Here is a 13,925-nt window from a genome sequence, read left to right on the forward strand (position 1 = left end):
TAAAACTTCAATTCTTGGAAATTTCAATAAAGTGGCATTCTGTTCATAAATTTTAACAGGGACAGAGGAGGAGATCTTTGCCCCTAAGCATATTTAATCACTACTACAGGTTACTGAGATGACAAGAGAGAAAGGGAACTCACACCCACAGATTTTTAGCAGCTCATGAGAAAGAGCAAGCAAGGCTTATTCTGAGCATTGACCTTTCTGTCACTTTTATGTTTTTCTTTTAACTCTTTGTTTCCACTGGAAAGAACTTGAAGGACTTTTACATCCTGGCCAGTGAAGCACCATATCCACAATGCAGCCTGGACTCATTCCCTTGGCCCCAGATGTCCTGGTCTTGTAGGATGCTCCAGCTAAGGAAACAAGAAACTATTTGCACTCTCCAATGCAGCTTTTGGGAAGAGGCAGGCACCATGTTCGGACTTGATACTTCAGCTCCATAGAGTCAGTGTTAAAACATCCTTGGTGCCCTCACAGCAAGTCCTTCTTTGACCTCTGTTCTTTCCTTTTATTTTGGTTTTCTTCATTGCTGTCCTGGGAATTTAATTTAGACTATTTTTGGCACTGACTTTGCCCAGATCATATTTCCTTTAAAGAAATTGAGATAAATTTACTTTCTATATTTCTTTAAAAAGTACCTTTATTTCTAAGTAATCTCTGAATTTTTAGTTCACTATTTTTATCAAGCTTTACCTTCGTCTCTAGTGCTGCTTCACAATCTCCAAGTTCAATTATTTCAAATCCTGTTTTACTCCAACTGTGAGCAAAAAATGGAATCAAAGTTCCACCTTATCGTATGTACTTACAATTCTTGACACTTTTTTCCCTTTAAACTTGAAGAAAAGGTTGGTTTCCACAACTGTTTCTACTGAGCTAGAATTCCCTACTCTTGTTCTTTCCAAACTGCAAGTCCTTTAAATGAAAGTACTGATTTTTCTTAGTGACAAAGAGATAGATGGTAGCGATGTCAACATTGTTTGAGACTGCTTAAGACTGGGGTTTTGTCTGCATAAATAATTCTCTGTCACTTTTGTTCTTAAGATTACTGGTACTGTAGTGTAACTGTTCTATTCCGACTAATTTGCTCTTATTGAATTTCTTTGGGCCTGATTTTACAACATCCCAATCATCTTTTATTTCCCAAAGGCATCAGCCTTGTCTTGTAAAGTGTCTTTATGTGGGTAAAACAATTAAATGAAAGAACAAAGAATGCCTGAGGAGCAATGGTAGAATATTTTCATATTATTTCTTGAGAAATAATAGATAGTTTCACTTAGGAGGAGCTTTCTCATTTCCAGAGACTGGATAAAAGAGCTAACTATTCTTAACACAAAATGTGATATAATGCAACTCTGTTTTAGAACAGGTCTGTGTGGACAACACCTTCAAATTTACATATTACATTTATTTATGTAGTATAGATATAACATCTGCTTCCTACTTTTTTACCTTGTTTTCGTTTTCAATCGCTCTAGACATTCTCTCACTGCACTGCAGTTTCATTAGACCTGTGCAGCAATGGGAAGTTTTGCTCAGCTTACCCTATTGATGTTATGATTGATGGGATAAAACCGTTTTGCATATACGACCAAAATTTGTGGCTTAAGACCATCTTATTTCCCCATAACCACAATATAATCCAAAGACTACAATAGTTTCATTTCTCAGACCGTATTATTTATCTGTTTCAGTGTGTTCCCTTTCTTGCTTATGATGGCTTTCAAGACAAGACCCAGACCTCATCCTCCTTGGCCCACCAGTAACTCCATTTCACTCTTTCAACCCTAAATACAAGAAATTTGGTCCCACAACCTATAATCCCAGTGTCGCTCCATCCTTACAATGTAGAGCTGAAGAGTGGCCATAATCCAGAAAGAGTAATCATACAAAAAAAGACAAATAGTTAAGTATTGTTTACCCAAGTCAGAAGGAAATCTCTAATCTTTACATGCACCAAGTAATAATTTTCTCCAGGAAGGTGGTTTAGGAAGAGGAAGGACAGAATTACATCTGATGTGGTCTTGCACTAAGTAGTTTCAGATAGTTTGAGGTTTCTTGGATTACAATGCTTTAAATTCCTGACTGTCAAATATACATATGTTTTATGGATTTATTCTTTGTGTTTGATTTTTACTAACCTCAAGACAATAGTTCTAAATGTGGATAAAAAAAAAAAGGTTTCGAATGCTCAAAACTCAGATTATTCAATCTTTCAGTTTTGGCTTGGCAGAAAAGGTTCTGGGGGTCCTAGTGGACCAAGCTGAATATGAACCAGGAACAAGCCCTGGCAGCAATGACAGTGAGCAATATCCTGGGCTGCATTAGGAGTGTTGCAGGTTGAGGGAGATAATCCTTCCCCTCTACTCAGCACTGATTAGGCCACAGCTGGAATGCTGTGTCCAGTTCAGGGCTCCCCAGTACGAGGAAGACATGGACCCAAGAAGCCTGTGGAGTCTCTTCATGGCAGTAGGGAACATTGGGGAAATCTGACAATAGCAGGACACACTTGAATGCAATGCCTTATATGACTGTGCTGACTTAAATCTTCCCTTAACTCTGTGACAGACCAACTATCCATGTGCATAAAGACAAAAAGAGAGCAGTATATTCCCTCCTCCCAGGTCAGCAAATCTGCTTGCCTCTCACCAAAGGACCTTTGAACTAGGAATAAGCACTTTAAAGACCTAGCCCTTTTTCATACATCCATCTGTGAAGTACAAGAGCTGATGTCCACCGATACACTGATCTTCTGGATATGCCCAGCTGCAGAAGAAGGGAGCCAGTGAAGATTGGCTGCCTCTTCTTTTTGTGATGCTGCCTGGGATATGTGTAGGGAAGAACCCACAACTTCGGATCATTTATCTGATGAAGAAAAGTAGTATAATTTAGTTCTGCCTTTAAACAGTAAAACCCACAGACCCTTTCCAGGATGGATCATGAAAGTCAAAGAACCCCATAAAACACTTTGTACATCAACTTCTTAACAGTTCCTTCCCAAAATCCACATGGATTGATTTATCTTACTAGCACAGAAGTGACAATAGTGGTACTAACTCTCTCTACAGCTTCCTGAGGAGGGGAAGTGAAGTGTGAGGTGCTGATCTCTTCTCCCTGATATCCAGTGATAGGATGAATGGGAATAGTTCAAACCTGTGTCAATTGTGGTTCAGATTTGTCATTAGGAAGCATTTCTTTAGTGAGAGAGTAGTCAAACACTGAACAGACTTTCTAGAGAGGTGGTCAAACTCCAGGCCTGTCTGTGTGTAAGAGGCATTTGGACAATATCCTTAACAAAACGCTTTAACTTTTGGTCAGCCCTTGATTGGTTGGGCAGTTGGATGAGATGATCATTACAGATTTCTATCCTATATGGTGATAGCAGGGCAATAATATTGGGAGAACAGTCAGAGCTGGATGTCATAAGGATGCAGTGTTCCTGTACTTGTACTTGCTGCTGGTACCCCTACTGCAGCGTTCCCTGACTGCTCTGTGGGTGCAGTGGTAACGTCCCATCCCCATCCCCACGTGCCTTCAGTGCCTTCAGTGTCCTGATGTATTCAGTGCAGGAAACAGAGGCAGACGTCACCCGGAGCCTTGGTACTGGCACGACTGCCTTAGACAAGGTGCACATTGTCTTGCCTGGGCACTGCCTCTCCTATTGGCCCCTCCTGACTTCCACAGGGACTGGACCTCTTTAAAAGGAGGCCAGCGAGATCTGAGTTGGGCACACAATCTCTCTGGCTCCCACCAAGAGCTGTTGTGGCCACTGCCTCTCTCTGCAGGACCAACACCTCACAAAGGCTGTACAATGTGTAACCGATTTGTGGGAACCTGGAAACTTGTTTCCAGTGAGAATTTTGATGACTATATGAAAGAATTGGGTAAGAAATGTTCTTTCTTTTTTTTTTTTTCTCAGTAGGTTTCCTTTGGGAGTGCTTTGCCCATAGATGTGCCTTCTTCCTGGTCACAAAAACACTTTAATTACTTTTCTAGTGTAATTTAATTTTTCCTTTAGCATCTAAAATGGAAAAGGTAGGTGATGAATTACTGTAATAAATTGACTTCTATTTAACTGAACTGAACTGATATAATTTGTTTTTCTGTCATGAGATGCAGATTTTTTTATGCTCCTCTTGATTGCACTGTTAAACTCGTGCCTTGTGATAATTTACAACATATAATGGAGCTGATATCTCATGACACTTCAGTTTCAGACATCTAAATCCTATGAATGAATCTATCTGTTACTGAAGAACGCCAGGAATGCAATAAATTAGGCATTGTTTTTCATTTTAATGCTGGCTTCATTCCTATATAGCAAGTACACAGACAGTTAGCTATTGCATTGCTATTACTATATAAATGATTCACTAAGACACTGATTCCCTTTATTTGAAATGTTAGACTGAATAACAAAAGAATTACAGTTAATTAGTTAACCAGAGTGAATGTGGGATGAAAGTCTAGCTACAGATATTTTTTCTGAACAATGGAATCGTTTAGTACAGAATAATTACTGCAAATAGTGTTACACTTTGAGGATAACTTTATACCCTTTTATGCAGATCTTTTTTTTTTGAGCACAGCATAGCATTAACAAAGGCACTAACTACAGCTATCCTCCTTCTGCTTTTATAAAACAGTGATACACTGCCAGTGGCCTTCATTCCTACTTGCCTCAGACTTCACAACATGTAGACAATGAACTGGGCTGGAAAGCACTAGGCAATACAAATGGCTTCTGACATGGGATTTCCCTGAAGCTCTTTGCAGCTCTTCACTCTTATACCTTGACATTTTTTTATATTTCATACTTGTACTTCTCACTGAGGTTTAGATGTAAGGATCCTTAAGGGGTGTTAATAGCAACCTAGGAATTGCCCAGTCTTCAGTATGTTTTACTGAACGAGCACCAGTGTATTGACAGTTCAGTGTCCAGTTTCTTCCATGCAGCTGTCAACAAAAGCACAAATTCTTAGGTTTATCAAAAAAATTTTTTGAAAGGATTCTTACAAGATTTTATGAGAAACAGACCAATCGAGAAACAGACCATTCCTCTGAATTTTTCTATCTATTCTGTCTTTACACAAATTCATACAGATTTGTAAACAACTATGTTTCTTCTTAGTTAAATGTGCCCAGGTGTATAACCACATATATCTTGACTTCTTGCTGAAGGTGCACTCTATCAGCTGGGGCTGCCTCAGCCTCTGAACACTGAGGTTCCCATTCCTACTTCCACATTTGAAGAATTAGCGTCTCGTCTAAATCAGGCATTAAAGTATTCAAAAAGAAACTGTTTCTTATTCTTCCACTGAAGATTCATGAGAGGATACTGAATTTCTTGCTTTCTAGAATGTAATAGTTTTGTTTCTGATTTCTAGGAGTGGGCTTGGCTACCCGGAAACTAGGTGGCCTGGCAAGGCCTGATGTGATCATCAGTATGAAAGGAGACATAGTAACCATCAGAACTGAAAGCACATTTAAAAATACAACAATCTCTTTCAAATTGGGCCAGCAGTTTGATGAAACAACAGCAGATGACCGGAAAGTCAAGGTAAGGGGGCTGATGATCTCTGAGTGGTCTGGACATCTCCTAGAAAAACACCAAGAGGAACTTTTCTTACCTCCTTAAAGCACTATAAGTTTTCCAAACTATTCCCAGAAGGCGCTGCAAGAAGAAACAGTATGGTGCTGAATCTAATGTTACTGTGTCATTAGTCATTACCAAGAGAGCATATCTTGCCAAATCTGAAGTGAATTGCTACTCTAACCTGCAGAGCTCAGACTATAGTTTGAAACTCTTCTCTTGGCCTTTGCAGAGTGTCGTAAACTTGGAGAAAGGTTCATTGGTGCAAGTGCAGAAGTGGAATGGCAAAGAGACCACGATAAAGAGAAGACTGGTTGATGGGAAAATGGTAGTGGTAAGTTCATGTTCCCTGTGTGCTGATAAAGGTCAGAAGGATGCAGCCTTCAGGTTGTTTCTGTCTAAAAAGAGTATCAATTTAGGCTTATCAAGAAAGCAGAAAGAGTGAGCCAAGCTTAGAAAACAAGCTGGAAGGAAATAAATGTTGTTCCATACAGCAAGTTGTCTTTAAAGTGACTATAGTTGCAAAGCTGACATAAATTGACGGCATTCTTACTACTCTCAATATTATTATTCTTAAAACAAATGAGGTTTTGAAATAGCAGAAACTTGTGAAATATGAAAAACAGTTTACAAGTTTACTGCTGTCCCTGGAATGGCTCTTTTCCCTAAAATTGGAACAGAGCCTGTCCAACCTTAGAAAACTGTTTTTACACCTTTTCACACATCTATTTCCACTAAAGCCCATCAATTCACACACTTTTGTTTGCTGTTGAACATGAGCATGCTGAGTGAACTAAGCAGGTTCTTGAGGTGTAGCGTGTGAAAGCCATCAGCTCTGTGTCCCTGCAGCAGGGATTGGCAGATCTCGGTAGCCACTCTGAAATACCAACTGCTGTGAGGGAACCATGTCTTTCCCTGGGAAGGGTAATGCTGGCTGTTTCTCATCCTGCATTACATGCTCCTTTCTCTAGCAGCCATGTGGAAGCCATGGATTGGCCAAGCCAGGGTGATAAAACATTTTAGGGACCCTAGTTGTCAGAGTGACTAGTAAAATTAATATTTCATTTTTGAATGAAATAAAGTACTTTGTTCATTAAAGTTTTTAAACAGTGGAGTCGAACTAATTTTCGAGATCTGTTTGAAGTCAGCAGTGTTACACCTTTATATCTTAGCTTGTTCTGACTATGTTTTTTCATAAGCTCTCTTACTTAGAATCATATCATGGTTTGGGTTGGAAGGAACTTTAGAGATCCTCTAGTTCCAACCCACTACCATGAACAGGGACACCTTCCACCAGACCAGGTTGCTCAGACTCCTGTCCAACCTGGCCTTGAACACTTCCAGAGATGGGGCATCCAGAACTTCTCTGAGTAACCTCTTCCAGTGCCTCACCATCCTTCCAAAAAAGAATTTCTTCCTTATATTCAATCTAATCCTACCCTCTTCCATTTTAGGGCCATTCCCCCTTGTCCTGTCACTAATGCCCCTATAAAAAGTCCGTCTCTACCTCTGTTGTAGCCTCCCTTTAGGTAGGGTGATTTGCTTTTGCATCTCGTCATGGCTGCATTTCTGTGCAAGTTTGTTCTAATCATTAAACCATCTTCATAGACCAGAGAGGTAGGGTTCCTCTTCTGTCAGTGTCCTGCTGTCTACCCCTCACCTCATCAGGTTTGTGGAGGAGGCTTCATCATTTGCAGACCAATGAGGTATTTTTTCAACATCCCGTTGCCTTTGTCACAGGCATCCTGTGGCTGTGAGTCACCAGCAGCCACTGAAGGCCATGGGGTGAGAGGGTCAAGAGAAATATTTTGTGACTCAGAAGGCAAAGTTTTTTAGGCCAGAAGCCTGACCTCTGAAATACCCAGGCTACTTCTGCTTCCACACACAAAAGAACCCCCAGCTTTGTAAATTTGAAAGTGTTCGTGGGCCATGCTATAATCATCAGGTGGGGCTAATATTTCTGTCAAGCCAGCAATAATACCAAAGAAGATAAATTTGTTTGTGGAAGATGACCCTAATTTTGCAATCTTTTTGTCATTATATGACGCTTAATGAAGTCTAAAGCTGTTAAAATAGAAACAACTCCATTTGCAATATAGCTTTACTGTTTGCTCTGAAATTCTGTAAATATGTAAAGATGTAAAATGTGGCATCTGGATTTTCGTTGACTTCAGATGTTACTGCACCAGGCATACCTGGTGTCAGTAAAAGCCTTATATTAATCTTTTCCTTTGTGCCTTAGGAATGTGCCATGAAAGGAGTTGTCTGCACTAGAGTCTATGAAAGAGTGTGAAGAAGTTCTTTCTCTGCACTGGACTGGGACTGGCTCTTAAAATTCAGCTTAGTTCGGTGACCGAAACCTCATACACTGTGCTTCTTTATTTTCTTATTTCCTTATTTCCTTGTATTGGGAAAATGTCTACACTATAATTTGATATTTCAGAGCCATAGTGTAACTAATGCAAAATATTGTGGTGATCCAATAAAAGCTTCTCAACACAGAAAATAGAGTGTTTGGCTCCAGATGAATGATTTAACTTTTCTTTCTTGAATGGTACTGTCTTTTCTGTTGATCCTTTCTGTATAAATGGTCAGATGATTTCTGAGTAAAATAATGAAACACAAGTAATCCATAACTGAGAGAGAGCTAACACTGTTTCCTTGATATGTGTAAAAAATATCATCTCATGGGCTCAATATTCCTTTCCTGCAAAGGATTTTATTGCTGAATATCTCCAATAGGGAAATTATCTTCACCAGCAGAATTTTTGACATTTTGTATGATTTATTGTTTTAGCCTTATGATTTTAGCATATCATTGTTTCATACTTATCCCAAAAAGTTTATACTTCTTTCAGTACCATTTTTTTGTATCCTGATATTTATTTGGAAGAAAACAGCTACTAGACGAAAAAAAAATTGGAATATATTCCACTTTTGTCTACCAAAAGAGTAAATAAACCTGTGAAACGGTGTGGAGCAGGTGTGAATGGACTCCAGAAGTCTTAAGGCTAGAGGGCTTCATTTTGAAAAGTGTTCAGCAAACCAGGCTATTTTCAATACATCACTTAAGTGTATGCTTAATATTAAGCACACTCAAATGTTGCATTGGGTAGAGGTTGCTATCAAGCCTGCTGAGTAGCTAAGCTGTTCTTTCCTCCCATTGCACTTACTCTGCCTTTATCTAAGGAAAAGACAATAAAAAACAAAGCTAGGCTTCTGGAAATCTATTTAACAAAAAAAGCACTGTAGGAGCTTATTAATTTTTGCTTCCATTAGCCAGTGTTCACCACAACACTCACGCTAACCACGCAGAGTATTTCATTCCCTGTCATTGCCTCCATGCCATCACACAGGGCTGTCCCTGCCTCCTCTGTGAGGTTAAAGCAACTGTGAGAGGTGTGTGTGTTTGTTTTGGCTCATTAGAAGCTGCAGATCTGATATGAACCTTTGCCTACTGGGTTTACAGGCAGGAACACAAATTCTCAAAGTCAAGACAGATCCTGAACGTCAGAATCTAAATTGGTTTGGCCAAGTAGAGAGTGAAGAGATGGATATCATATGTGAATGTGAGATATAAAGGTCACCTTTCTTCTCTACCCACTACTGGAAAAGCTAGAGCCTGGGCCCAGCTTTGGATACATTTTTATTTAGATGCAAACTAATTGCAGGCAGCTGCCAGAAGGCAAATGGATGAATCCTAGAAAAAAATGAGCTATGAGAGAAGGCTGTGAGATTTCTCGACAGTAGTTTTAAAGAAGAGTTTATCTTGGTCTCTAACGTAGATGGAGGGATAAATCCCCCATATTGAGCCTTACCATTAAAACTCACCTCTGTGACTGTTGGAGTTTCAGTGACTCCAAGTCCTCAGTGATTGTAACAAGGAATGGAGGCAGAATGATACTCCTTGTATCATCTTTTCAAACAGATTTAATAATGTATTTTAAGTGAAGATCATCCACCAGACTTTCATAACAACATACAGTGTGAACTCTTTTACATGTGACCCTCCAGATTATTCTCCTAGTCTTTTAACAGAGAATCAAAGACACGTTTCTTACAGCTCAGAATCTGCCTGAAACTGACTTGTGAATCTGGATTTTTGCTCTGCACCTCCTTCATTCCCTCCCCTTTAAGTGCAACAAGGTCCCAGAGAGGCTGTTGGAGCTGCTTGCCTCAGCCTGGCTCTGGGAAGGTGGAACTTGTCCAGAACCTTTTGAGCAGAGCTTGTCTCCCACCCCTGAGTCATAGGCAAAGGAGAAGCTATAGTTCTGTAAACAAGATCTGTATTTCCTTTGCTTTTGCTGATGTAACTTGTAAATGCTTCTTTGAGCTTAAATGAAAATTTTCCTCTCCAATAAAATATTAGTTTTCAGCTTTTTATTTCCTTGAGCAAAGGAAATAAATATTCATTTCAGTACAAACTGTAGTTTTTCCAGATCTGGAAATGGCAACAGAATAAAAGCAAAGGACTGCTCACCTAGCCTTCATTTATTTAGTTGCTGTCATTTCCTTTCCTGTGACATAACCCACCTCCCTCTTCTTTTCCTTAAGAAAATTTTAGTTGCATTTATTTTTCCAGAGATTTGGCATTAAAATAACGATAGCTTTGGGTTTTTAAGTTCCTAAATAAATGTGGATACGCTGTTAAGGAGCCTAGTATTTGGCACTTTCACTCTATACAAAGGTCACTTAAAAATGTCATGAGAGCTGGAGACTTTCCAAAACAGGAAAAGTACAACAGAACTGATAGTGTTGAAGGCAAAAACAATAAGGCAGGTGGTACAAATCAGAACAGAAATGGAGAGCTTTGCGGTACTGCTGTCTGTAAAGCAATATTAGGGATCTCCGGGAGAATTTGGGGGGAATACAAATTTTGCAGTCTCAAGGTCTTTTTTACGTCTTATTGTAAATGATTTTTCTTTTTTCCCAAACTTTTTACGTGGGTCAGATACTTCTGGAATGAATATCTAGGTTGAGGTACAATGTCTGTGTCTTGAATTGTGCTTTGAAATTGACAAACAAGTCCATTTGCCATTTCCCTGACTTGAGTACTCACTTAACCTAGAAATATCAGTAACCTGACGCTGATGTGTAAACAGCATTATTTAAGGCAATCAACTTGATCTAGCACCCACCCCAAGCAGTGAAATCCTAGCTGATTTCAGAGTACCCCAGTCACACTCCTCTCCCACCAGCCACTCTTTCTACAAGTGCTGTAAGGCTCTGTCACTCCTCATTTCACCTGCATCTCCCAAGGCAGTGGGAAATGCCTGCAGGGGTATTTCTCCTCCAATTGCTACAGCCCAGACATCATTGTCTGCATCTGCCCTCTCTGACATCTGCCAGGGAAGGAGAAACAAGCTACATTCTACATTGGCAAGAGTCTGCCTCAGCCCCAGTGCTCTCATGAGGAGCACTGAAATCAAATAAAAGCTGCATCTGGACTCCATGTACCAAAGCCATTTCTTTGGACTGGGCAAAGTATGCCAAAGCATCTCCTGGTACTGTATAGCTAAACTTGGGATATCATACCCCATACCCAAGTCTTTTCCACATGGAAAGGAGCTGAAAGTAAAGGCAACACCACTGTCTCTCTTTGGGGAAATGGACCAGGGAAGTTCAAAGTTCAGAGTTCATTTGGGGGACAACGGTATTCCTGTAAAGTGAATTCACACACATCCAGGTGTCCAGCATACAGATTTGCTGGTTTTTTTACACAGTAACCTGTTGGGACAGTTTGACTAGACAGCAAACACATGGCTGAGCAGTTCTTGAAATGGCAAAGATTGGGGGCGGGGATTAGGCTGTGTTATTAAAACAATTGTGCTTCATAAAACGTCCTCACCACTTATCACATTTTTTCCAAGAGGCAACTAATTATGCTGATAAACAGTGTGCTGTTTAGAAATTGCTCAACTGTGCCTTTTAAGACATTGCTACCTTCCCTCATTTTCATTTTGGATTAAAGAAGTTCTGTTGTTGTCCAGAATACAAAGGAGTGAAAGGTTAGTACTGAAAGGGTAATCAGTCAGAAACAAATAGGCTGATGCCATGAAAAAATCGCCTTCAGAAATCCTGGAATTTAGATGTAATCAAGGTCTTTGTTAGTGAGGCAATTAGAGCATATCCTCACCATTTCAATGCAAAACATTGTGGTTGGCTATTGGCCATCGTGCTGCAGATGGGAAACACAATAAAATGATATTATTTGGACTAAAGGGCACAACAGCATTGGGAATAATGCAATGCTTAGACACTACAGAGAGGGAAAGCTGTGTTAGACAGCATTCATACAGTACAGTTCATCCAGTCCTTTTTATCTTTCAAGCAGCAAACCAATATTTAAACATACTTTCCTCAAATGTTACTAAAAAATTTTAAAACTAAAATCAGAAGGAATGTAATCATTCAAGGATTAGGAAGGGTAGGGTGAATGGATTACAGCTGAATTTATTTTCAAGTTCTCAATGGAGTATTAATTGAAAGTAATTAAGACTTTTTTGTATTTGCTATAATATGATCACCAGTACCAATCATATTATTTGTGAGGAGTGTAACAGAGGGAAAAGGATTTTCTATTGAATTCCAAAACACACTCCCTGGCACACTCCCTGGTGGATAAGACTTCCTTAGAAGAGGTACCTCTGGCAATAATGGGTCAAAAACACTGCAAGAATTCATCTTGTCTTTCAAGCTTATACACACAATGTCACAGTTAAAATGACATCAGGAGACACCTGTAGTGGAGCTGTGGGACATGCCAGATAATGTACAGCCTATTTCAAATTTGACAGAGCTTGGGGTTGCTTTGGGAAATCCGTGGATATAATTATCAGAAAGGGGATATATTCAGTGTCTCTAGCTATGGTACAGTACTTACACACGCCAATAATAATCTCATTTATCTCTCAGATCCTAGTATGAATTTTCAGAGTTGAAATCTAAAATACATATGCATGTTTTACTTGGAAGCTCTGCACATCTGATACGAAAAAAATCTGCAAGACGGTGAAGGTGGAGCTCTCAGTCCCTGTATATAATCTCCTAGCAGAGGTTCACAGCTTTGTAGGGCATCCTGCCACCTTCTTGTATTTGTGCCATATAGTGTTCAGAGTTTTATAGCCTAGTGACTCCTACAGATTTGTATAGGTAAATCCACTTAAAAGAAATATTAATCCCTTCACAAACCTCCTCTCCTTCTGAACAGTGGAAAAAAAAGGCTACAAAGCAATTTGACACTATAAGACATAACATTCAAGGTCCCTAATTACCTAGTCAACACAAATGTTTTCATTTAACTTAACAAGAGATAGAGTAGTCAGATTATGAAAGGTCAGGTGCCTAAAGATCTGTGCTTTCCAGATAGGATCTGAGCCCTCTGGCGAGGAGCACAGGAACCAAGATTAAGGCTCTCCCTGATTCTTCCTCTTTCTGCGGATTTTGGTGTAATCAAGAAGCATCATAACAGTTTATTCTGGCTCTATTTCCAGTTGGGCAGAGAGCATGTTGTGAAATACAGAGGCAATCACTATGGACTAGGTTAACGACTTTGGAAAAAGTGGAAGGTGTCCCTGCCCATGGCAGGGTGGTTGCAACCAGATGATCTTCAGGGTCCTCTAAAAACCAAACCATTCTATGATTCTATGTTCATAAACATGCCATACATTTAGGCTGGATTAAGCTGCTGCTACAGAGAAGGGGTACAAACTGATGCAAAAACCATACTTCTCCGGTCAATGGTTCAAAGTGGAAGGATGTATCATACGAACTTATGCTGATCCAGTCCTGTTCAATGTCCTCAGTAATAACCACATCGTTATTTATAGAGTGTACAGAGATGAGAGGAAATGCAAGCAATACCAGAGGGCAGGGTTCAAATTCAAATGATCTCAACAAACCCAGGAAATAGTTTGAAGCAGCCAGGGGGACATTTAAGAGGGAAAAAATGAACTAGACAATACTAACAGGAGCACAAATAACAGATGGAGAAGAAGCAAAAACTAGTGCAAACACTGGGACTTCATAGTGGATCACAGCCTGAGTATAAGTGGCAAACATGACCTTACTGAAAAAAAGGCAAACCTCCTATTAGGATGCACAGTCTGGAGGATAGTCAGCAAGCTGTGGTCACCCACATTCTCTGCTTGTCACTAGCAAAACCCCCAGGATTCATTCTCAGTCCTGAATAATGCAGTGCAAAATAAATGGATCAATGGAGAGAGTTCGGAGAAAAGCAATGAGACCTGAAACACATGCCCTAAATGGAAGTGTGAAATTACTAGAGTGAAGGGATTCAGGGAAGGGAGACTGGTCAAGGACACAGAAG

At 39.8% G+C, this 13,925-nt stretch overlaps 1 protein-coding gene across 1 annotated transcript; it reads left to right on the forward strand.

Annotated features, from left to right (window-relative positions):
* Positions 1-3,734: 3,734 nt before the first annotated feature.
* LOC116788296 (myelin P2 protein-like) lies at positions 3,735-8,102 on the forward strand. The gene is made up of 4 exons (XM_032691017.1): positions 3,735-3,887; positions 5,391-5,563; positions 5,829-5,930; positions 7,839-8,102. The coding sequence occupies exons 1-4, from the start codon at positions 3,815-3,817 to the stop codon at positions 7,887-7,889; spliced, it is 399 nt and encodes a 132-aa protein (XP_032546908.1). The 5' UTR covers positions 3,735-3,814; the 3' UTR covers positions 7,890-8,102.
* The last annotated feature ends 5,823 nt before the right edge of the window (positions 8,103-13,925 follow it).

Source organism: Chiroxiphia lanceolata, chromosome 1, assembly GCF_009829145.1.
Source record: "Chiroxiphia lanceolata isolate bChiLan1 chromosome 1, bChiLan1.pri, whole genome shotgun sequence".
Lineage (NCBI taxonomy): Eukaryota > Metazoa > Chordata > Aves > Passeriformes > Pipridae > Chiroxiphia > Chiroxiphia lanceolata.

Excerpts from the sequence above, each read along its gene's own strand:
- LOC116788296 (XM_032691017.1), top strand. The coding sequence starts at position 3,815 with ATGTGTAACCGATTTGTGGGAACCTGGAAACTTGTTTCCAGTGAGAAT. Across the intron at positions 3,888-5,390 it reads TGACTATATGAAAGAATTGG|GAGTGGGCTTGGCTACCCGG; the intron begins GTAAGAAATGTT and ends TCTGATTTCTAG. Across the intron at positions 5,564-5,828 it reads CAGATGACCGGAAAGTCAAG|AGTGTCGTAAACTTGGAGAA; the intron begins GTAAGGGGGCTG and ends TGGCCTTTGCAG.